Source organism: Coffea eugenioides, chromosome 6 (assembly GCF_003713205.1).
Source record: "Coffea eugenioides isolate CCC68of chromosome 6, Ceug_1.0, whole genome shotgun sequence".
Taxonomy (NCBI): domain Eukaryota; kingdom Viridiplantae; phylum Streptophyta; class Magnoliopsida; order Gentianales; family Rubiaceae; genus Coffea; species Coffea eugenioides.
Genome location: NC_040040.1, coordinates 22631022 through 22655922, shown reverse-complemented (window position 1 = coordinate 22655922; position 24901 = coordinate 22631022). Strand labels below are relative to the sequence as shown.

General features: G+C 34.0%; 2 protein-coding genes across 4 annotated transcripts; both read left to right on the top strand.

Moving 5' to 3' along the window:
* Positions 1-232: 232 nt before the first annotated feature.
* On the top strand, positions 233-17688 carry LOC113775202 (2-alkenal reductase (NADP(+)-dependent)-like). Of its 3 annotated transcripts, none has more exons than XM_027319976.1 (5): positions 233-601; positions 696-873; positions 1016-1182; positions 1842-1924; positions 2093-2471. In XM_027319976.1, the coding sequence occupies exons 1-5, from the start codon at positions 368-370 to the stop codon at positions 2469-2471; spliced, it is 1041 nt and encodes a 346-aa protein (XP_027175777.1). In that variant the 5' UTR covers positions 233-367. The 3 variants fall into 3 exon arrangements, with proteins under 3 accessions (XP_027175777.1, XP_027175775.1, XP_027175774.1); XM_027319974.1 differs by lacking the exons at positions 696-873; positions 1016-1182; positions 1842-1924; positions 2093-2471 and adding exons at positions 15906-16083; positions 16225-16391; positions 17057-17139; positions 17306-17688 and having other exon boundaries at positions 256-601; XM_027319973.1 differs by lacking the exons at positions 233-601; positions 696-873; positions 1016-1182; positions 1842-1924; positions 2093-2471 and adding exons at positions 15500-15811; positions 15906-16083; positions 16225-16391; positions 17057-17139; positions 17306-17688.
* A 2371-nt stretch (positions 17689-20059) lies between these two features.
* LOC113775162 (ribosomal protein S19, mitochondrial-like) lies at positions 20060-22140 on the top strand. The gene is made up of 2 exons (XM_027319921.1): positions 20060-20323; positions 21616-22140. The coding sequence occupies exons 1-2, from the start codon at positions 20198-20200 to the stop codon at positions 21934-21936; spliced, it is 447 nt and encodes a 148-aa protein (XP_027175722.1). The 5' UTR covers positions 20060-20197; the 3' UTR covers positions 21937-22140.
* The last annotated feature ends 2761 nt before the right edge of the window (positions 22141-24901 follow it).

The window sequence follows — 24901 nt, the reverse complement described above, 5'->3', positions numbered from 1 at the left end:
AGTGTATAACTAAATCTATAAGACTTATTTGAAAAAAAAAATAAAATACTGCTAATGAATATTGGGGAATATTTTAGGAACATTGATGATAATCCAAAACATTCTAGGGAAAAATGAAATACGAAAAAACTAGCGGTGGCTATCTCTAATTCTTTATTTTGTTGCCCCTTCCGGTTCCCGTCATATTCTGACTCCTTCCCAACTTTCCTTCTCAGACGCAGTTTCTCTTGTTCCATTTTTCCTTCTTCTGTTTCTTTCTTTATTATTATTATTTTTTAAGCGGCTCAACCATATTCCATAGCAAGGTCCTTTCACTGCTTTTGCTTCTTCTCTAGCACTGAAGTTGGTAGTAAGCCAAAGATTTCCAATGGAAGTAACAAACAGGTACGTAGTGATGAGAAATCATATTGATGGAACACCCCAAGAATCTGATTTTGAGCTCAAGACTGAGGCTCTTTCTTTATCTATTGAGCCTGGTAAAAAGGAGCTCATTGTGAAAAATCTTTACTTATCCATTGATCCATACCAATTGAACCGCATGAAGCAAAAAAGTTCCTCGCAGGAAACCACAAGCTTTGCACGTGCTGTTAAGCCTTTTGAGGTAAGTTTGCAATCAAAGCGGCATTTCTAATTTTCAATCACGGAGGGATGGATGGAAAGAAGTGCTTACAAAGATTGAATTTTGTTTACGATAGGCCATTGATGCTTATGGTGTTGCGAGAGTTGTTGCTTCTGGGATTCCTGCGTTTAAAGAGGATGACTTGGTTGCAGGACTCCTGACTTGGGGAGAATACAGCATTGTAAAAGAAGGTGGCTTGCTAAATAAGGTTGATAACATAGGATTTCCCATTTCTCACCATGTAGGCGTTCTGGGTAGGTTCTTCTCATCCTTTACTCTTTCTCAGTCCGTATAATCGTACTTCTGTTTCTGGCCTGATCGATATTTTAGTTTCTGGCTAATCTATGGATTCTTGAAATTATTGAAATTTCAGTTCATCTGATGTTTGTTATGCAGCATTCAGTGGGCTTACAGCTTATGCTGGATTTTTTGAGATTTGTAAGCCAAAGCAAGGGGAGAAAGTGTTTGTCTCTGCTGCCTCAGGATCTGTTGGAAGTTTAGTAGGACAATATGCAAAGCTGTTTGGATGCTATGTTGTAGGATGTGCTAGTAGCCAAAAAAAGGTGGCTGTTCCTCTTTTTTTTTTTTTTTCATGGCTCCCTTTCGCACTTCCAGCACTTGAATTGCATTCTAAGAATCAGAAGCTGACATAGATTTTCATATCTGAATTTTCTCGTTTTCTTCTAGAATTGTTTTTGTTTTCCTAAAGGAGATTGTATGGTTTGATTGTTTCTAAAGAGTTGGTTTTGATCATATACGATTTTATTAATCAGTCCATGGTAAACATTAGATTAACGAGTAAGCTTGTTTCTGAAGGTCCTAAGGAAATACTTGGTGACGTTGACTTGTAACTTATTGCCCTTTTTCATTCCAGATGTTGACTATTGTGAATGTGGTAGTCTGGTTCTTTTATTTTTTTGGATAAGTAAGAATTTATTAATACCAAAGAACCAAAATAACGTGCAAGATATATCTCAAATCAACAATTCTAATTTACACAACTTACATCCGATACTAATCCCACAACAGTTTGAGATATACAGTGTACTAACTATAAAAGAAGTAGCAGTAGCTAACAGTAAAATTTCAAATTGAACAAACGTTCTTTAGTAACAATCAAATCCTTGGCAGCCAACTATTAGTATCCGTCGTTCTGTTCTTTTCTTGTGCCATGGATACTTATGTTTCCCAAATAATCCATGTTTATCTTGAATAATAATAGGTGGACTTGCTAAAGCAGAAGCTTGGTTTTGATGAAGCATTCAACTACAAAGAAGAAACTGATCTGAAATCAACTCTCAAAAGGTATGCTCCTCCCCATTTTTCCATGTCACAAGTTTAAGTGAATACCTCAGTTGTGTTCTTATGAAATTTTAGTGAAAGCTCAACCTGATAACACAAATTGAGGTTCAGATTTGTCAACTAGAAACACTGGATTAAACTATTTGCTATTTTTGAGCTTTGTACTAATAGGTACTTCCCAGATGGGATCGACATATACTTTGATAATGTGGGAGCAGAAATGCTGGAAGCAGCGGTTGAGAACATGAATACATTCGGTAGAGTTGCTGTTTGTGGCGTTATATCTGAATATACGGACAAAGGAAGACGTGCTGCTCCAAACATGGTGGATGTTATTTACAAGAGGATAACAATGCAAGGATTTTTAGCTGGTGATCATATGAAAGTCTACAAGGATTTCATTTCAGACACAGTTGAGCACATTCAGGCAGGAAAGTTGCAGGTGCTTGAAGACATTTCACATGGTTTGGAAAGCATACCATCTGCTTTTGTAGGTCTTTTCCGAGGCGACAATATAGGGAAAAAGATGGTTCAATTAGCAGATGATTGAATTATTGATCATTTCACTGGAGTTTCAACAAACAAATATAGATTGTAGCGGAGAAGATGAGGCTTAATCTCATGGCTCCCCAGCTTGCAAATTCTCTTGTAATAGATAATGGGACCTCATGAATCAAGGAGTCTTTTCAACAAGAAGATGCAACACAAGCATTGCCTTCAGGTTAAAGTCTCTGGTGGTATAGTTTCAGACAACAAGAGAAGTAGATTTTTTGAGTTATAGCGCAATCTAGCTCATGTTAGATGATTATTTGGAGTAAAAAGTACAAAACTGGAATTAGAAGTTTCCCACAGCCAAACATTGACATTGTTTAAATCCCCATGAGGCATTAAGAAAATCCATTTTACAAGTCCAACCAAAAGTCTATTTTTGACAAATAGCAGTGGAGGAAAGCTAAACAAGCCATGCTGAGCTTTTCTGTGATATCAGCCTTCCTTTATAAATTCAAACGGCAGGCAGACATGACCTGGAAAGACACTTCCAACGGGATTTCATGCAACTCTGTAGCTCTTAGCAACCATCCCACCTCCACCCCGAAGACAGAAAAGAAAACGAATTGGATCCTTCCAACTGGGAAGAAGATAAGATACTAAGATAGGGAGGGAAAAAAAACTAAGTTAAACTTGAGGAGCTTCAGTTTAACATTTTCCTTCACCTCTCCAAACATCATTCTTGAAGAAAGCAGTAAAAAAAAAAAAAAAAACCCCCTCAAGTTCAAAGCACCATCTTCTTAACAAGACTTTCCGTTTGAAGCACCAAGGTCTAGAAGATTACTAAGTTTCAATACCGTTATAAGAATTTGCGGAATCATTCACACTCAAAATTGGTTTCGAAATCGTATCTTAAAATCCATACAGTCAGCCAAGTGAAGCAAAAAGAGTTCAATTAGCAGTATCAATGCAAAAAAGAACTCCCTCTAAAGCTTCTGCTCTCAATCTGCCAGAAGAGATGCTTTTAAGGGACAGAACATTTCTTTGATAGGAGTTTTATCGAAGAGATGGAATTTGCTTGTGAAGATCCAACGTCAACATAGAAGCAACACTCTGTACAACCTTTCCTAAGAGGATATTTGGCATCATCAATTCTTCTGAATTTAGATCACACCTTTTCCAGAGGAGATGGCTCTCAAACCTAAGCTGTCAAAGCTAAGGAGATGGCTCTCAAAGCTAACCTGGTTCAAAGCAACAATAAAAAGTGAGCCAATAAATCCCAGAATTATAAACCCAATAATCCCAACTTTAAGAAGAAGAAAGGCATTTACTATATTTGTGGAAAACCAAGACACCATGCTGCTCAATGCAGGCACAAAAAGAAAGGTCACAAAGCAAATGGCAATGGTCCTAAGGTTAATTTAGCTGAAAAGGATAATATAATTGCTGCAGTCATCTCTCAAGTCAACATTACAGTCAATGTGAAAGAGTGGGTAGTAGACTCTGGGGCTACTTGGCACATATGTGCAAATCGAGAAGTATTTTTCTCCTATACTCCAATTGAGGATGATGAAGAGGTGATCTACCTTGGAGACTCACGAACAGCAAAAGTTTTGGGTAAGTTCTCTTGAAACTCACTTCATGAAAAACTTTGACCCTCAATGATGTGTTGCATGTGTCGAACATTCGAGCAAATCTGATTTCTATAGCATTGCTAGGAAAAGTTGGGGTGAAAGTATCATTTGAATCTAAAAAGAATGTAATGATAAAAAATAATGTATTTGTGGGCAAGGGCTACTGTGATCAGGAACTCTTTGTACTCAACATTTCAAACGTGATCAATGAAAATGCATCTTCTTCTGCTTATATTGTTGATTTGATTTCTTTATGGCATGCTAGATTAGAACATGTTAATAACATAAAGAAAATGTAATCACTTGGGTTATTTTCTAGTATTAATAATAATAACATGAAAAAGATGTGAAATATGTGCAAAAACAAAAATAACAAAGAAAAGTTGTATAACTGTCCAAAGATAAACTGAATTCTAGATATATTAAACTTTATTTATTTAGAAATAAAGATGATACTCATAATGCCTTTTTGTTTTATAAGTCTGAGGTAGAAAATCAACTTAATAAGAAGATAAAAAGAATTAGATCAGATAGAGGAGATGAATATTTAGCTTAAGATAAGTTTTGTGAACATGAAGGCATAATACATGAAACAACACACCTCCTTACTTACCAGAATCTAATGGAGTAGGTGAAAGAAAAAATAGGACACTTAAAAGAAATGATGAATTCTATGTTAGTTAGCTCTCATGCTCCTGATAATTCATGGGAAAAAGTTATATTATCTGCATGTTACCTACAAAATAGAATTTCACGCAAAAGGATTGGCAAAACACATTATGAGTTATGGAAAAATTATAAATCAAATTTAAAATATTTAAAATATGGGGGTGTCTTGCTAAAGTGTTATTACCTGAACTTAAGAAAATAAAATTAGGTTCTAAAACTTCTGATTGTATGTTTATTGGATATGCTGAACATAATGCTGCATATAGATTTCTTGTTTTAAGAAGTAATATACTTGATTGTAATACAATTATTGAGACAAAGAATGCTGAGTGTTTTGAATATATTTTTCCATTGTCCAATAAAATTTCTCATGCACCTATTGAAAGAAACAAAGAAATAACCTCTAATGAGGAATTGAGAAGGAATAAAAGGCCGAGAAAAGAATTTTTCTATGGAAATGATTTTCAAACCTTTTTTGTTGATAATGATCCTTTAACTTATTCTGATGCAATTTCTTCTTCTGATTGCAAGTTTTGGAAAGAAGCAATTAAATATGAAATTGATTCTATTTTGAAAAATAAAACGTGGACTTTGGTAGATTTACTCCCTGGTGCAAAATCTATTGATTGCAAATGGATTTTTAAAAGAAAATGTAATTCTAATGGTTCTATAGATAAATACAAAGGTTGTTTAGTAGCACAAGGGTTTTCTCAAAATAAAATATTGACTATTTTGACACATTTGCACTAGTAATAAGAATTTCTTCTATTCGTGTTTTATTTGTCTTAGCTTCTATCCATAAACTTATTGTTCATCAAATGAATATCAAAACAGCTTTTTTAAATGGTGATTTAGAAGAAGAAATTTATATGTTTCAACCTAAAGGATGTGTTGTATCTGGACAAGAAAATAAAGTGTGTAAATTAATTAAATTTCTTTATGGCCTAAAACAAGCTCCTAAATAGTGCCATGAGAAATTTGATCAAGGATTGATAAAAGACGGATTTTCGTCTATACAAGTGGATAAATGTGTATATACTAAAGTTGTAAATAATCAATATGTGATAATTAGCATATATGTGGATGATATTGGTACAAGTATAGATATTGTCAATAGTACTAAATATTTCTTATCTTCTAATTTTGATATGAAAGATTTGAGTGAAGTTAAAATGATATTGAATGTTAAAATCATAAGGAGAGATAATAGTATAATGTTGTCACAAGAATATTATACAGAAAGACTTCTTATGAAGTTTAAAAATTATGATGTGACACTTGTAAGTACTCCTTATTGTAGACACCAAAATTTTACTATTTTTATTCATTTTTATTCCTATTTTTGTTCATTTTAATTAAATTTTATTTATTTTAATTTATTTTGTTCCATTTCTATTTCTTGATAAAAATCGCTTTTTTAGAAAAATCGAAAAAAGAAAAGGAAAGCAAAAAGCTAAAAAGAAAAGAAAAAATCAAATGCAGTTTTTGCAACAAAAAAAAAAATCCCACGCGTGCGTGCAATGCATGCGCGGGTCTTCTTCTCCAGCTGAAGTATGGAAGCAAGCTACGGTACAGAAATTGCAGCAGCCATTTTGATCCATTTTCACTAGTTTTTTTTCGTTTTTTCCTCCATTCGATTATGCCAGTACCAGGCCACTTGGCATTGATCCAAAACATTAAGAAATCTAGGATTAAAAGCCATCTAATGGCTTAAAATGGCCACAAAAAATGCAGCTCCAATCTCCTCCCTTAGTTCTAGGTTTTGGGGGGATTTTGTAGCTATAAAAGGCTGGAAAACGCAGCCATGATGAGGGATTGAGAGGGGCGGCGAAAAAAAAGAAAAACAGAGAAAAAGGATGGAAAAGAGAAAAAAAGAGAGAGAAGAGAAAAACATAAATTTCTGGAAAAATAAGATAACCAGGTTGAGCCGTCAGCCGGCTTCATCACTAAATGCCGATCATTTTTTGAGCTCTTGGAGCAGATTCTCTGTTTTTCCAATTTCTTAGGAGGGATCTGAACAAATTTAATTCAGAAACTGTTTGGAATAAACGTCTCCAAATCAGTTGAATCGGGGCTCCAAGTTCCAGGTTCACCATTGCTGAAATTCCTACAGCAAAAGCTCTCTGAGCTTCGTTTCCAAAACCAGCGCGATTTCTTGCGGGCATTTCATGTCCATTTCACTTCACCAGGGTTATAAGGTAACCATAGTTTCTATTCTTGTTGCTTTAACACGATCTTTCATGAAAATTCAAGCCTGTTAGACATGAATCTGGAGTTATTTTGCTGCTGAGTTTTGCTTCATATTTCAACCGTGCCCATTTTTAGATGATTTGCTTGGTCATGGCTCTTTTCTGTTTGAGTTTAGCTTTGGGATTGTGAAATAAAGTTCATAAGATTTCGTTTGTTTGGATTTTGTCTTGTGCGGTTTCTAGGTAATGAAGAACCCAGAGTTACAGCAGAAGAAGAAAGCTTCTTTCGTACCAGGCTGCATGTTCTTTTTAAAAATTACAGTTTCACCTCCTAACTTTCACGTAATTCTATTGTAGCCCAAAAACTTCTGCAATAAATCAATTTTGCCCCTTTTAAATTAGAATTATTTTTTACATATTTTTAGGTAGATTTTTGGACAAATTAATTCTGGATTTTGGGATGAAATAAGACCTTAACAATTTTTAGTTGGCTTATTAATTTGTTGGATTTTGGTAAAATAGAAGAGAATTGGATTTGGTTATTTTGTTTGGATTTTTAGAAGTGGGTTATAGTTATTTTTTATTGGGTTTGGCAGATGGGTCTTGGTTATTTTTCTGGGTTCTTCGCATGGGTTTGACAGGGTGAAACCCATTTCTTTTGATTGGGCTTGATTGGTGAAAAAGATGGGTTGGCCTGCTTGTTTTTATTGGACTTTTAGTTGGGCTTAGGAATTCTCGGCCTAAAGAAATAAAGAATGGCCCAAGTGGCCTTGTAGTTCAAAGAAATCAGAAACATAAATTGATTTCGGCTCCTGAATTTTTAAGTTATTTTACTTTTTGCCCTAAAACTTTTAATTTCTTTCAATCAGGTCTCAATTTAATTATAATTTGATCCCTAAACTTTATTTTTATTTAATTTTGACCCCCTAGATTTTGTAATAATATAATTTGACCTCAAAAACTTTTCTTAATTTTTGCAATTAAGTCCCTAACAGTTTTGATTTCTTAAATATAAGTTACTTTTCTTCTTTAATTGTTAATTATACTTCATTTAAGCACTTTAATTGGTAGATTTCATGATTATTTCCATTTTCTTATAATTAAATTGGTACCTTGACCATTTTGTTGATTTTGGAGTGTAAATAGGGCAAATCCAACCTCATTTAAACACTACTTCAAGAGAGGTATCTTTTTTTATTATTTTAAATTCTCTTATGTGCTCCTATATGTTTTTTATGTGTAATTGCATGTTTTGAGTGCTTTTTCCTTTAATTACCCATTTTATTCATTTTAACTTTCATTTATTTTATTTAATTTTGATGACTATTTGAGAGGCATTTAAATACCGCTTTGTAATAGATAGATGTTCAAGACATGTATTTAACTAGTCTATATAATAGATAGATTTTAATTTTTGCTAAAATGTATTTAGTTAGATAAATGTAATAGTTAGATTATTATTTTTTAATTCCCCCCTTAGATTGTAGTTAGAGTCTCAAATGTAATAGTTAGGTCATTATGTGCATTTCTTTGTTTGTGTGTTTGCATGCCTATGTGCTTATTCGCTTTCTTTAGGATTTTTGCATCTATATATCATAGCTATGTGTTATGTGATCTATGTGTTTTATATGTTTACTTGCTTTATTTATTTTTTATGTGATTTATTTAGTTATAATAAATGCATGACGCCACCACACTAGTCCAACGCTAGTTGCAACCTTTCTCTCCGACTTCTCACTAGTCCAACGCTAGTGAAGACTTGTAGAAATGGGTTGGTTCAATACTAGACCCTTTAAACCGTTTTACGATAGAATCACATTCTTTGCGTGACATTCATTGCATTTTATACATGTTTTTCATTTTTAGGATTTTTTTCTTATCTTGCATGATATTTTTTCTATATATTATCTCTCTTACCCCTATGTGTATGAAACATGACATTTAGACTTGCATTCCATTTAGGAAATTAGAAGTAGGTTAGTTCATTTACTTGATTAGGTTAGGGGAGTCACCCTTCAAAAATGGGAAATGGACGAGTATGGTTTCTTAGTTTTAGCACGCTCGTGTCTCCTCTATAAAAAGAAAAATTGAGTCATGAATCTTAGTCCCCATACCCGTTATATTGTATTCCTTTCTTTTAGGCCACGCATATTTATATACTGTAATTCTTCTTTTCTTTGAGTCTCATTTTTGCATATTTGTGACCTCTTCTAAAAATCATTTTGGGCATCGCAATTTATGTGATTTACAGCAATTAAATTTTGAAGAGATATTTTGACCTTCTCGATATCCACTAGGTTTAGGTTTACATCCATATAGAAATGCCCTAATGTGATAAGTTTTATAGGTTAGACTAAGAAAATTTTTGACTAAATCTCGTAACTAGTCTTGACTAGGTTGAAAGGATGCCTTAGATCAAGTCTTTGCCTTCCCCCTCGAATTTTTTTCTCTTATTTTCAAAGATCTGGAGTCGTCTAAAAAGGGTTTTATCTATTTTTTTATCAAAAATACATTTTAGATGATTTGGTACACCTTAACTCAATACAAAGTGGCAACTCCTTTTTTTCTTAAAAATCCTTTTTAGACTATTATTTTGGGTCCAAATCGTCGCACTTTTTAAAGTCCCATTTAGGCCCTTTTCTTTTGTTTATTCTCTAAAATAAAAAAACTCATTTTCCAAATCAAAAATTCATTTTTCTAACACCTAAATACGATTTTTATATATTTCCAAGAAAAAGGTGCGCGACACTTATGATGTTAATGCTCAATTAAAGAAAAATAAGGGTGACCCAATTGCTCAATCTAAATATGCTCAGATTATTGGGAGTCTGATGCATTTAATAAATTTCACAAGACCTGACATAGGTTATACTATGTGTAAACTGAGTAGATATACTTACAATCCTAATAGTGAGCATTGGTTTGTATTAGTCAGACTAATGAAATATTTGAGAGCTACCAAAAATTATGGTATCTTATATTTCCACTGTATTAGAAGGGTACAGTGATGCTAATTGGATCTCAGATTCAAGTGAAACAAAATTCACTAGTGGTTATGTATTCATCCTTGGTGGTGGTACAGTAGCATGGAAGTCAGTTAGACAGACAATCATTGCTAGGTCAACTATAGAATCAGAGTTTATAGCTCTGGAGTTGACTGGTTTTGAGGTTGATTAGTTAAGAAATTTCTTAGCCAATATTCCTCCAACTAAGGATTTGTTGCCTCCTGTATCCATACACTGTGATTGTCAAGCGGCAATTGCTATTGCTAAAAATAAATCATATAATTGTAAAAGTCGACACACGAAATTAAGACATAATGTCGTAAAGTAGTTGTTTAGAAATGGAAATATTTTCATTGATTTTGTGAAGTCAGAGTTGAACTTGGCTGATCCTCTGACTAAACCTATAGGAAGGAAATTAACTCTTCAAACTACAAGAGAAATGGGACTGAGGCCAACAAGTTGTCAATAGAGATAGTAACCCAACCTATGTAATTGGTGATCTCATGAAATAGGTTTATATGAATAATATGTCAATATTGACCGTAAAACACTCCAAATGTAAGTCCCTCCGGAGATAAGTGCTTGATTGCTAGTAATTGTAAGAGTAAGTTTAAAACTCTTAATGAATTCATATCCCTTTGGGGAGATGTATTTAAAGCAGTATACACTTGATGAATTCACTTATATGAGAGTGGAGTGAGACCGCTTTTATAAGATTTATTGGCCAAATCTTTAGAGCTCTCATGAATAATCAGGCAGGCGCACGGCCTAAAAGCACAAGATTGCGATAACAGCAGGTTATGGGTTATAGTGTGATTGATAAAATCTCTGTCATACATGAAGAGTTATTGGTTCATAGAAATTCATATTTCACCAATCATTCTGAGATCATGTTTTATCAATCTAAGTTTGGTTCAGAGTCCAAAAGACACTAGAATAATTATATTTCACCCAAATAAATCCAACATATTATTTTCTTATCTTTTGTCCAAAATCTTTTGAAATAGGAAGGAGATTGTTGTAAATAAAGGTGTATTTCAAAAGATCTTGTCCCTCATTGAAAAACTAAAGGGACATCTCATCATTTATAATGTTTAGTCTTTTATTGGATTTGTGTTAAATTGATAACTAGTGCGGGTTCGCGCGCATGAGAGGGAAGTTAAGTTGGGTCGTGTTAGTACAAACTAATGGATTTGCTCCCCCTGTGTGTGGGTTAAACATAGCCCAAGTTAGTTTTACTACGAGTACAAATAAATTTTACTTTTTACATTTTACAAATCAACGTTTGACTCTTTCTCGAGAAGATAAATTCTTATCTCATCGGTTACGAAAGTTCGACATGTTCATAACATTCTATTTTTGACGTTATTTTCTGTTACATGAAAAATTGGACACTTTTTTTTTATGTAATCAAATGTTATTTCTTATCCTTTCCAACGTACACTTTTTGATGCCTATAAATAGCAACTATTTCCACTTTAGAAAATACACCAAAAGCTGGCAGGAAAGCTGACAGTAGAGATCTTCCTGCCACCTTTCTTCTTCTACTTATTCTTCTTTTTCTTCTCCTTCTTTTTTCTCCTTCTGAAGTCAGACACTTTTTGAATCTTTTGTATCTTGGTTCATTAGTGACTTGTTATGGTTCGTTGGGATCCATTCAGACTTTTATAGAGAAGGTAGAGTTTATTTGCTATTTATTGATATTGGATACACGATAAGGTAGAGATTTAGTGAGTTTATTTTTGTATCTAACATCAAAAGTTTTACAAAGAAATCTCTCATTGTGGTTGTTATAAATATATTGGGTTTAAATGAGTTTAAATGTGTTATGAGCACCAACTCAAGTACCCTAGGCACTAGTCCGAGAAACTTTTGGGTGGCCCACACCCTGATCTAAAAGAGATTTTGGTAAGGCATCAAACTAAAAGAGTAAGTTATGGGCTTTTGGAATGTTGCGTAATTTATGCTATTCAGATTCTTTTGTGTTTTCAGTTTTTGGTGTCTTTTGGGTTTTGAAATTATTTTTTAGATTTTGTACTCTTTCTTTTCTATTCTATTTCTATTATAATAAATCTACTATCTCTTCGCCCATGGACATAGGTTAATTCGATCGAACCATGTAAAATTCTTTATCTTTCTATTTAATTTATTTGCTTTGTCATTATTTTTATTGGGTTACTAAAATCTTGTTATTCTCGGTGGTCAATTTTCTAGAACTAGACCTAACACTAGTAACCAATTACACTAGCCTAGTTTAATAATTTCCTACATATAGGAACAAGTTTTTTTCAATCTACCATTCAAAACTTTGTTGGAATCTTTGTCCAAATCCAAATTGGTATTTGACTATTTGGTCTTGCATCCACACACACATTTGTACGTGTATATGTGTATGTATGCTGTGTTTTATGATTAATGATAGAAGAAGCATTTAGGACGTGCTTCTAGTGATGGAGTCAAGATTTTTTTTTTTGTACCAAATTTTTTAATAAAATTATTTTAAAATGCTATGTTCAAAATAGTTTTCATTTATTTAAATATATGACATCTAAAAATATCAAATATTAACTTTAATTATATAGGTATATCTATTTCATAAATATGCAGTACAGTCAAAATGAAAATTAAGACAAGAAATAACTTTTAATTAAATATTTTATAATATCACAAACCACCCAAGTTGCACATTATGAGAAAATGTTCCAATGTATCACTTATGCACACACACACACACACACACATATATATATATAACTATACAATATAAATATATCAATTTTTAATTAAAAAGTATAAAAGTTATATTAACATACCTTGAAATTTCAACCTATTTTCTTACAGGAAAATTGAGTTCTAAGTTCTTTCATAGAAGTATGTTTATTTATGATTGAATCAATGCTAAATTTTTCAATAACTTTCTTTTATATGTACACAGTTAGGCAATCATTCAAGAAATTATCTTCCATCTTGTTTCGGAACTTTGTCTTGATTATCTTCATAATTAAAAGGATTAATCTTCTATACACTGACAGTGTATACATTTTCACCATTAGATGCATGACATATAATTCAAATTTGAATTTAAAATTTAAATTTTGCATATGTGTCGTATATCTAATTGTGATAGTGTATACACCGTTAATGTATATAAGATTTACTCAAATTAAAAATACTTGTTCTGCAGTTGCAGTTGATACAAGAAGAGTGAGAACAAGTGTAATCAATTAGGCTAAGTTATATATTTGTATATGAGCCAATAAAATAATTATTTTTATTTCAGACCATTGATAATGATGAATTGGGTCTTCTTATTATAATATATCAAATTGGATCAATTTACTATGGATCATTGATTATATATTTACTTTTTTGAAAGTTAAATAACTAGCATGATAAAAAAATAAATAACATTTTTTGAAGAAAAAATTAATTCAAAAGTGATTAATTCATATATATATATATATATAAATTTTCATAATATAAACTAAAATTATAAAAAATTAGAGAAATCAGTTTTTTTTTGCACATATATTTATACATTATGAATTAAAATTTTTGAAACTTAGGAGGATGTATGCCCCATGAGTCCCCTTGGCTTCGTCATTACATGCGTCAGTTGTCATGCTTTCGTTGTCACCTGATATTTTCCCTTTAATGTTTTGTTGCATGTAGTGGCGCTTTCTTTTTTTTGGTTGCCCGCCCGGTATCCGAAACTTTGCCCCGATTAATTCGGACCCGACCCGTGTCGCGCACCTGACTATGATGGGTGAGTCTCCCAACAAGGGTGTCTGCGTACACTAGGATTCGAACACAAGACCTGCTTAAGTAAATCCGAGCCGCTTACCACTCGGACCAACCCCCGTTGGTAGTGGCGCTTTCTTTGTTGTCTTATTTTGGTGCTTCTTATCTGAAACGACGGGTGTCTTATTTTGGTGCTTCTTATCTTAAACGACGCGCTATTTTTACTGTAGGCAAGGATAAGAAAGTTACGTCTAAGCAACAAATGTATGGCAGAGACCAATAGTTGAAACTTGAAAGCTGCCAAAACCGCTCGGTATCAACAAAGATAGATACCGGTTGTAGGTACTTGACATAATTTCTGCCTGGTTAAAAAAAATCAAAAATTACCACACGTGATGTGGTATGGCTTTTGAAAATGACGAGATTACAATCATTGTCCACCTGTAAACAAACAAATCATCCCACGAAAACTGTCCAAGATGATTAAAAATTCACTTAAAACGACAATCAAACATGTGCCATCATCAGCCAAGCACATGACTAAATGGAGGGCCACAACACACAATCTAGCATTCAAGGACTCCACTAGGGACTATGTTGCAAAGTTATTTATAGCATCCACAATTCTAAATATAATAGTGGTAAATTTGATTAACATTAGGTTCTCGAAATTCACACAAAAAAAACAGAATATTATCATTTTTCCCAAACAAAAATCTTCTTCTTGGCATTGTCAATTAGTATCTGTATTGAATGTCTGCCAATTCGTCGGGCAGGAGCACAAATATTTTCATGGGCAGATGAGATAATGATTTTTTTTTTCAGTATAAGTGAGAGGTTTCGAATTCGAAATCTATCACTTACACTTCTTCATTTTTTACCATCTAATCCATCCCTCCATTTGATGAGATAATAGATTGATTCATCTATATATTGCCAGTATATATATTTCTATTAGGATCTAGAGTACCCTTATCTTGTTTTATACAAAATCATAAATAAAATTGTCAAGTACAACAATGCTAAACTATTCATGCAGCTTTTTCTTCAATTGTTTTTTTTGTAAGCGAGCGATTTTGAATTCAGAATTTCCTATTGACAATCCTTCTGTCCTTATTACCCAACACAATCCTCCCCTATTATTCATGCAACCTTGTTATCATGTACAATAATGGCATACGTATATATGTCTACAATTTCTGTTAAGTGGCTTTTAGCAAACCGAGTATCTTTCCCCCCCCCCTCTCTCTCTTCCTGGGCTCAACTTGTGATTTAAATTTTGGATAGGAAGGTAAAACAACGTAACTTTGAAATTAGAGCTCAAAGGGTTTGATCGATTGAACCGGTGTCAAAAATCGAATAATGTCAGTGTGACATAATAAATTTGTGAAATATATAAATAAAATCTTAACTAGAAAAAGCCTATAGATATATTAGTAACATAAGTATTAAAAGTATCCTTTTGTCTTCTTTTTTTTTGATTGCACATCTTTTTAGGATTCAATACCATTAAACTTTACTCTAACTAGATATTTTTAAATTTTTTAAATGCAAATTAATGATGTGTATAACTAAATCTATAAGACTTGTTTGAAAAAAATCTAAATGAATACTGCTAATGAATATTGGGGAATATTTTAGGAACATTGATGATAATCCAAAACATTCTAGGGGAAAAATGAAATACCATAAAACTAGCGTGGCTATCTCTAATTCTTTATTTGTTGCCCCTTCCGGTTCCCGTCATATTCTGACTCCTTCCCAACTTTCCTTCTCAGACTCTGTTTCTCTTGTTCCATCTTTCCTTCTTCTGTTTCTTTCTTCCTTTTTTTTTTTTTTATTGCCACTCAACTATGTTCCATAGCAGGGTTACTTTACTGCTTTTGCTTCTTCTCTTGCACTGAAGTTAGTTTAAGCCAAAGATTTCCAATGGAAGTAACAAACAGGTACGCAGTGACAAGACATCATATTGATGGAACACCACAAGAATCTGATTTTGAGCTCAAGACCGAGGCCATTTCGTTATCTATTGAGCCTGGTAAAAAGGAGGTCATTGTGAAAATTCTTTGCTTATCCATTGATCCATACCAATTGAACCGCATGAAGCAAAAAAGTTCCACGCAGGAAACCACAAGCGGTGCACGTGCTGTTAAGCCTTTTGAGGTAAGTTTGCAATCAAAGTGGCATTTCTAATTTTCAACCATGGAGGGATGGATGGAAAAAAGTTCTTACAAAGATTGAACTTTGTTTACGATAGGCCATTGATGCTCATGGTGTTGGGAGAGTTGTTGCTTCGGGGAATCCCGCGTTTAAAGAGGATGACTTAGTTGCCGGACTCCTGACTTGGGGAGAATACTGCACAGTAAAAGAAGGTGGCTTGCTAAACAAGGTTGATAACATAGGATTTCCCATTTCTCACCATGTAGGTGTTCTGGGTAGGTTTTCCTCATCCTTTACTCTTTCTCAGTCTGTTTAACGTACTTCTGTTTCTGGCCTGATCGACGTTTTAGTTTCTGGCTAATCTAAGGGTTCTTGAAATTATTGAAATTTCAGTAGATCTGATGTTTGTTATGCAGCATTCAGTGGGCTTACAGCTTATGCTGGATTTTTTGAGGTTTGTAAGCCAAAGAAAGGGGAGAAAGTGTTTGTCTCTGCGGCTTCGGGATCTGTTGGAAATTTAGTAGGACAATATGCAAAGCTGTTTGGGTGCTATGTTGTAGGATGTGCTGGTAGCCAAAAAAAGGTGGCTGTTCTTTTCTTTTCTTTTTTGCTTTTTCATGGCTCCCTTTCGCACTTCCAGCACTTGAATTGCATTCTAAGAATCAGAAGCTGACATAGATTTTCTTGTCTGAATTTTCTCTTTTTCTTCTAGAATTGTTTTTTGTTTTCCTAAAGGAGATTGTATGGTTTGATTGTTTCTAAAGAGTTGGTTTTGATCATATACAATTTTATTAATCTGTCCATGGTAAACATTAGGTTAACGAGTAAGCTTGTTTCTGAAGGTCCTAAGGACATAGTTGGTGACGTTGACTTGTAACTTATTGCCCTTTTTCATTCCAGATGTTGACTATTGTGAATGTGGTAGTCCTGTTCTTTTCTTTTTTTGGGTAAGTAAGAATTTATTAATGCCAAAGAACCAAAATAATGTGCAAAATATATCTCAAATCAACAATTCTAATTTACACAACTTACATCCGATACTAATCTCACAACAGTTTGAGATATACAGTGTACTAACTATAAAAGAAGTAGCAGCAACTAACACTAAAATTTCAAGTTGAACAAACGTTCTTTAATAACAACCAAATCCTTTGCAGCCATCTATTAGTATCCTTCGTTCTGTTCTTTTCTTGTGCCATGGATACTTATGTTTCCCAAATAATCCATGTTTATCTTGAACAATAATAGGTGGACTTGCTAAAGGAGAAGCTTGGTTTTGATGAAGCATTCAACTACAAAGAAGAAACTGATCTGAAATCAGCTCTCAAAAGGTACGGTCCTCCCCATTTTTCCATGTCACAAGTTTAAGTGAATACCTCAGTTGTGTTCTTGTGGATTTTTAGTGAAAGCTCAACCTGATAACACAAATTGAGGTTCACATTTGTCTACTAGAAACACTGGATTAAAGTATTTGCTATTTTTTGAGCTTTGTAATAGGTACTTCCCAGATGGGATCGACATATACTTTGATAATGTGGGAGCAGAAATGCTGGAAGCTGCGGTTGAGAACATGAATACATTCGGTAGAGTTGCTGTTTGTGGCGTTATATCTGAATATACGGACAAAGGAAGACGTGCTGCTCCAAACATGGTGGATGTTATTTACAAGAGGATAACAATGCAAGGATTTTTAGCTGGTGATCATATGAAAGTCTACAAGGATTTCATTTCAGACACAGTTGAGCACATTCAGGCAGGAAAGTTGCAGGTGCTTGAAGACATTTCACATGGTTTGGAAAGCATACCATCTGCTTTTGTAGGTCTTTTCCGAGGCGATAATATAGGGAAAAAGATGGTTCAAGTAGCAGATGATTGAATAATTGATCATTTCACTAGAGTTTCAACAAACAAATATATATTGTAGGGGAGAAGAAGAGGCTTAACCTCATGGCTCCCCAGCTTGCAACTTCTCTTGTAATCGATAATGTGACCTCATGAATCAAGGAGTCTTTTCAACAAGAAGATGCAACACAAGCATTGCCTTCAAGTTAAAGTCTCTGGTGGTCTTGTTTCAGACCACAAGAGAAGTAGATTTTTTGAGTTACAGCTCAACCTGGCTCATATTAGATGATTATTTGAGTTACAGCTCAACCTAGCTCACGTTGGATGATTATTTGGAGTAAAAAGTACAAAGCAGGAATTAGAAGTTTCCCACAGCCAAACATGAAGCCGTAAGAAAATCCATTTTACAAGTCCAACCAAAAGTCTACTTTTGACAAATAGCAGTGGAGGAAAGCTAAACAGGCCATTCTGAGCTTATCTGTGATATCAGCCTTCCTTTATAAATTCAAACAGCACGCAGACATGACCAGGAAAGACACTTCCAACGGGATTTCATGCAACTCTGTGGCTCTCAGCAACCATCCCCACTCCACCCCGAAGACAGAAAAGAAAACGAATCAGATCCTTCCAACTGGGAAGAAGATATGATAGGGAGGGGAAAAAAACTGAGTTAAAAATTAGGTGCTTCAGTTTAACATTTTCTTTCACATCCCCAAACCATCATTCTTGAAGAAAGCACACAAAAAACAAAAATAACCCTCCATCTTCTTAACTGGAATTTCCGTTTAAAGCACCAAGGTCTAGACAGATTACCAAGTTTCAATACCATTACAAGAATTTGCGGAATCATTCACATTTAAAATTGGTTTCGAAATCGTATCTTAAAATCCATACAATCAGCCTGGTCAAGCAAAGAGAGTTCAACCAGCTGTATCAATGCAAAAATAACTACCTCTAAAGCTTCTGCTCTCAAACGTGCCAGAAGAGATGTTTTTAAGGGACAGAACATTTCTTTGATAGCAGTTTTGTTGAAGAGATGGAATTTGCTTATGAAGATCCAACGTCAACAAAGAAGCAACACTGTGTTCAACCTTTCTAAAGAGGATATTTGGCGTCATCAATTCTTCTGAATTTAGATCACACCTTTTCTAGAAATAAAACGCGTTTGGCTAAGAAAATTTTTAAGTCATTTAACTAATTTGTCCACCTACAAAAGAAACTTTAAAAATATCATATGCGTAAGCAATAAATATAAATATGAGAACATTAGGAGGTGGGTAAAGCGATACATACAAATGTGAAAATACTTAAATTATTAGCAGGTTGACCATTTTTCGGTTTGTGTGGTGAAAATCATGCATGAATCATCTATTGCACGATTCTGGCTATATCACATTTTATATTGGTTTTTTCCTTTTCCTTTTCTAATTTGTTTTTCAATAACTAGATATTGTAGGAAAGGAAGGCTCGTAGGTGGAAAGATTTTATATGATTACTAAAATTTAAGACACTAAAGACAAAATAATTGCAAGAACACTTTTACTTAATAATCGAAACTTTTTTTTTTTTTTGGGGATAGTAAGAGAGCTTCTTGAACTTCCCAACAAGGGATTTTAAACTGTGCAAAACATTCCATTCAAATTCCACAAAGCCTGTGCACCCTTTTTTTTTTTTTTTTTTAAAATCTAACTTCATAATCAAGAGTATTACTATCTTAATTATTTGGGCAAAATACATTTTATTCCTCTATAGTTTAGTAATTTTTTTCATATAATCCCCCTATAGTTTCAAAAGTTATATGTAATCCCTTCATAATTTGAATTAAAGTGTCAAAATGACAGAAATGCTCATTTGTAATGGAACCCATGAAAAGATTTAAATTACCCTTGTTTAAAAACTAAAATGACTGAATTAATCAAAATATATGAACATAATATGTATAATACTTTAATCCGTATGGTTTTATGTTTTATTATAAAACTCTCTTATAGTTTAGTATTTTACTATGTAATCCCTTTATGATTTTCAAAATATATACATAATTCCCGTGGTTAATAAATAATTTTCAACTCTACATAGAGGTACTTTTGACATTTAGGTTGACTCTGTTATGGAATACAAATTCTGTCATTTTGACATTTTAATCCAAATTATGGAGGGATTATGTATAGTTTTTGAAACTATAGGAAGCTATGTATAAAGTATTAAATCATAGGGGGATAAAGTGTATTTTGCCCCAGTCATTTTGATTTCTAACTTCTCATAAAACAAATTAATAAATGAAATTATTATTTTATACTAATTGGACGTCATTAAAAAAAAAACCAGATAAATTAAATGCTTTTGGTGATTATTTTTACAAAAAAAAAAAAGCCTTAATTTCATTTTCCACTTCCCACTGAACTAAACCCTATTATAATCGCGCTATTCCCCCTGCTTTGTTCTTTACTCTGTCTTCGTCTCTCGCACCCCATTTTTTGCAGCTTCTTGGGGGAAGGATAGATAGATCGGTAGATTGCAGAAAATTGAGAACGAGAAACCTCAAAGATGCTGAGATTGTTGAAAGAAGTGGTAGTCGGATCTGGTAGAGGTCTTGGACAGTTGCCCTACAATATTGGCCAGCCTCATTCCTCTGCTAGGGGTCCTCTGGTTCCCTTTGGCGGCACTACCAAGGTCCGGTTGTCCTCTTCCTTTTTTTTTTTGTTTTTGGTAATGTTTGTTTCATCCTGCGATAGAATTTCATTTCTGAAATGGGTTTCTGTTCTATGTGAGAATTTGTACTCGGATATAATGCATCGATTCGTGTAGTGTTTGTTTTAGTTTACGTTATAAATAATCGAGAATCTGTTAGAAGATGCGGTTTGAACTCTCTTTCTGAGTAAAGCCTTGAAGGCGTTGGATTTTTGCTATGCGGTTTACTTGTGTGGGATTGCATCAGATGGACTTTCAGATTGCTTGCTACAGTGATTTTGTTGTATTTTAACAGTTTTCTTGCATTGGTTTCTCTGTTCATGGAGATGCTTTTAATTCATTTTGTCTTCTTATGGACTGTGGGCATTTGTTGACATCATTATAGGATAGCTGGTATTAGCTCCAAAATATGCAAATATGTGTGTTTTGTGATTTGCAGAGTTGCTTCTTGTTTGACCGTGAGCAGTTAGTCGTCTTCAAGTATGCAGAGAATATGCTTATATGTGTTCATAGTTTCTGAGTGGCTCTAGTCTAAGTTGTGTTGTTTAATGATTGGACTAAATGCTGAATTTTCCGTACAACATGGGGAGCCTAAATTGCTCTGCTATGGGTTATTTGGTTCACTTTGCTGGTACTAATGTGTTCCAGCTATCCTCTTCATTATTTTTATTCGTGCTACTACAGAATTTGATTTCTTGGTATTTGTTTTATGTGTGAAACTGTACTCTGCTGTAATGCTTCAAAGTTCCAGGTTTGTTCTGGTTTACGTTAGTAAACAAGGATGATGCTTAAGAATTTGTAAAAAGCTTCCACTTCTGACTCTATTTCCCAGTGAAGCCCTACAGATGCTTGACTTTTGATGGGATTTTATCAATTGGACAATCGTGTGGATTATTGAGGTAGCTTGCTTGCTGGCCTGTTTTGGTTAGAATTTGAGAGTGACTGTGTTGTTCATTAACAGTTTTTGGTTTCTGTTTCAATGGAATTGCTTGTAACTCATTTGATCTTCTTATGTCTTGTCTACTCTGGCCATTTTCTGACACTGCTGTAGAACTCTTACTAGCTCCAGAATATGCAAATATGCTTCTTTTGTGACCTGCAAATTTGCTTCTTGTTCGAGGGTGATCATTTAGCTGTGTTTAGAATGCAAACACTAGGAAAATATGTTTGCTTTGTGGTCATATTTTCAGAGCAGCTCTATTTTAAATTCTGTTATTTAACAACTGGACTAAATGCTGAACTTCTGTTTCTCGTTTTGGTAATGACTATTGCAGTTTGGTGGATTATTTCAAGTTGCTAGCTTCTCTTCAGGACGATCTATATGGAAGGGCAGCTTTGTTGATGCCTTCCTGATGAAAAAGAAGATGAGAAAAGACGTTTCTAACACGAAAATTTGGTCAAGGAGATCTACTATTTGGCCAGAACTTGTTGATTCCACTGTGCGAATTTACAATGGAAAAACTTTTGTCCGTTGTAAAATTACTGAGGCAAAGGTTGGTCATAAATTTGGAGAGTTTGCTGTTACACGGAAACGAAGACCTTCAAGACCGAACAGTGGACCAGTAGGGAAAAAGGGGAAAAAGGGGAAAAAGTAAAATGTATGAGCAGATAGATGGTGGTGTTTCATGCACTGATTTTTGTTCTTGTAATAACTTGTACTAATTCTATTCATCTTGTTTAGTCTCTTGAAATGGCAAATCTGTTTGTTTAGTGTCCCGATATGTAGCATATGATTTTGACAGTTTATCTAGTTCTTGATAATTGTAGAACTATGAACATATGGTTCTGAATTTCATGCACTGATCTTTGTTCTTGAAATAACTTGTACTAATTCTATTCATCTTGTTCAGTCTCTTGAAATGCAAATCTGTTTGTTTTTTGTCCTGATATGTAGCATTTGACTTTGACAGTTTATCTAGTTCTTGATAATAGTAGAACTAAGAACATATGGTTCTGAATTTCATGCACTGAGTCTAATGTGATGAGTGGGGGTATTGAGATATGGGCTATGGCTGAATCTGGAGTTGAAGGGTCTTGGTCCAAGCAGTTTACCCTTGAACAGTTAGAAGTGGTTCTGTGGCCTCTGCGATCTTGGAAAGATGGGGAACTTCTCTTCAGATATGAAGATGAAGGTTCTAAGAAACTGATATCCTATGATCCTTTTAGGAAAAGAAAGCAGTACTCTTCTGATTTCAAGTCCCCTTCCTTTCAAGTCTTTAATTATGTTGAGAGCCTGGAATCTGTCGAAGGGTGTAGAAGAGCAGTTTGTGGGAATAATGTTCCCTGCTGACTGCTGAATTGTATACTCTCTTTGACATGATTTATAGTAGGCTTTGGCTACTGCAAATTCTTTTAATACTGTTGCATTGCTTTCTTGTCCTGCATCTTGGGAATGGTAATGTTATGATTTATGTTTACATTTACTTCTGATTGCTGCAGCTTGTATGAAGGGTTTGATATATTTTGATTCCAATTGTTGCTTTGCAAGCTTTATATGTCATAGGGCGCCTCTTAAACTTGTGAACATGTTTTGTGATGCAATGATATTTGTGCTTGTTTTATATGTATTCTTGATTATGGTAAACTTTTGGAGCTTATTGTAATGGCTGTTGTTGCAACCCCTACTGCTGTGTTTCAATAAAGTGCATAGTCTTTCCTGTGAATTTTGGATGCTGCATGGAATTAACTGCTTTGATTATGGTACCGCGGACTGATTTTGTTGAGCCATGCAATAACACATGTAAATTCACTTTGTATCTTTAGATGGTTATTTTCAAGCTTCCCTTGTATGGTTAATTGGAAACTGCTTTAGCTTGTGGAAGAAAGAGTTTCGTAGCACCTAATTTATGGGACAGATCTGCAAAACTGCTTGCCCACCCTGCTATAAGGTTAAATCTTCTATTAAACAAAGAAAATTACCCATCCAAGACTTTGCGAACAATAAACGATTAGATTTTGCTTCTTTTGCTTGTATTAGACACCATTGTTTTGACTTATTTCGCATAAGCAATTTAATTTGAATTGAAATCTGGTTGCATAATCATTAAAACCCTATTAAAAAGGGTTCTATGAATGTGTACGAGGGCATCATGGTGTTTAGGATCTCGGTCCACCTTGTTTGAACCTTCATGGACTTAAATGAAATATCTAGACTAGAAGCTTACCAGAGAAAAGGCGAAGATTTCTTGCTTTTTCTCCCAAGATGAAGTTCATCATATTAGTCTTGTTGGCTCCAAGTTATACGCAAATATTTTCCTTTACCTTTTTTATGCTTCTTCATCTGCTTATTTTCCTTTATCTCTTTCCAAATATTTAATGCAGGTATGCTAAAAAGGGAAAAATAAAAAGTTTTATATCCTCTCCATATATCTGTAATTTCTGTTTTTACTTTATTGCAAATTGTTTGATTCGAGGACCTTCAGACCAACTTGAAATGTCTTCTTGTACATAATTCCTCAAGCAATTAAGGATAAGACAATATCCGAACTGCTCGCAGACGAACATTCTTGCCGTTGAGTTGTACATTGTTTTTAGGGAAATGAATGAAATGGTGAATAATTTGGCTAAAACTGTTATACCATATACATGTTTGATTTGTATTCCAATCCTCTGAAGGATTTGAAAATCCCAGCAGTAAAAGCACACAATTCCAGCTGCTTCTCATTTGTTTTAGAAGAGAGGACACATACATGGACTAATGTAAACAGACCAGTTGGCACAAATTAAGGGTAATTTCAAAAGCCTCCCTTGAGATTTCTAATAATTTCACTGCCCTCTCTTGAGATTTTGAAAATATCACTTGCTTCCGGTCATCAATATGGGACCTAATGCTTACATCATTAGTGGGTAAATGACTCTACTATCCATTCAACTTAAGATACTTTACACATATTTGTGGAGAGAAATAATGAAAACATTTACTAATTAAATTAACTATAATTTAGAATTTAAAAAACAACTAATTTCCTATATAAAAGGGAACTAATACTCGAGCTTATACGAGTTAAGTCGGGTTGAGCTCGCAGGTAGCTCAGTTTGTTTCCAATTGCATTGGTAACTCAGTAAAAAAGCGGGAAGAAAAAGGAGCAAGAAATAAAACATTTTTCTTTGTTCAAGAAGAGATTCCAAACCTTACAAGGATGAAGAGAAAAAGGAAAGAGTTTAAGAGTCTAATCATGAATCTTACGATCACCCGACCATATTCATACCAAATTGCCAATTAAGTTAGACCTTGAGATAAATAGAAAGTATTATACCTTCAGAGGAATGGTGTAGCTATAATAGTGAAAGGGCTTATTTGCCCTTGTGAGCCGAACCAATTGAGTTGCTTGCTTGTGAGCCGGTGCTTGACTCGTTCAATATTAGAGCCTTTTTTGGTGCTCGCATTTACTCAAATGAACGAGCCTAACTAGGGCTTATGTGAGTTGAGCCAAGTAGAGCATGCGAGCAACTTTAGTGAGAACTCAATTAAAAAACTGAAAGGAACTTAGAAAGGGTTGTTAGAAAGAGGATTGTACGTAGTTGCTTAAGTATGGAAGATTTTTCTTTTCTCTATTTGGT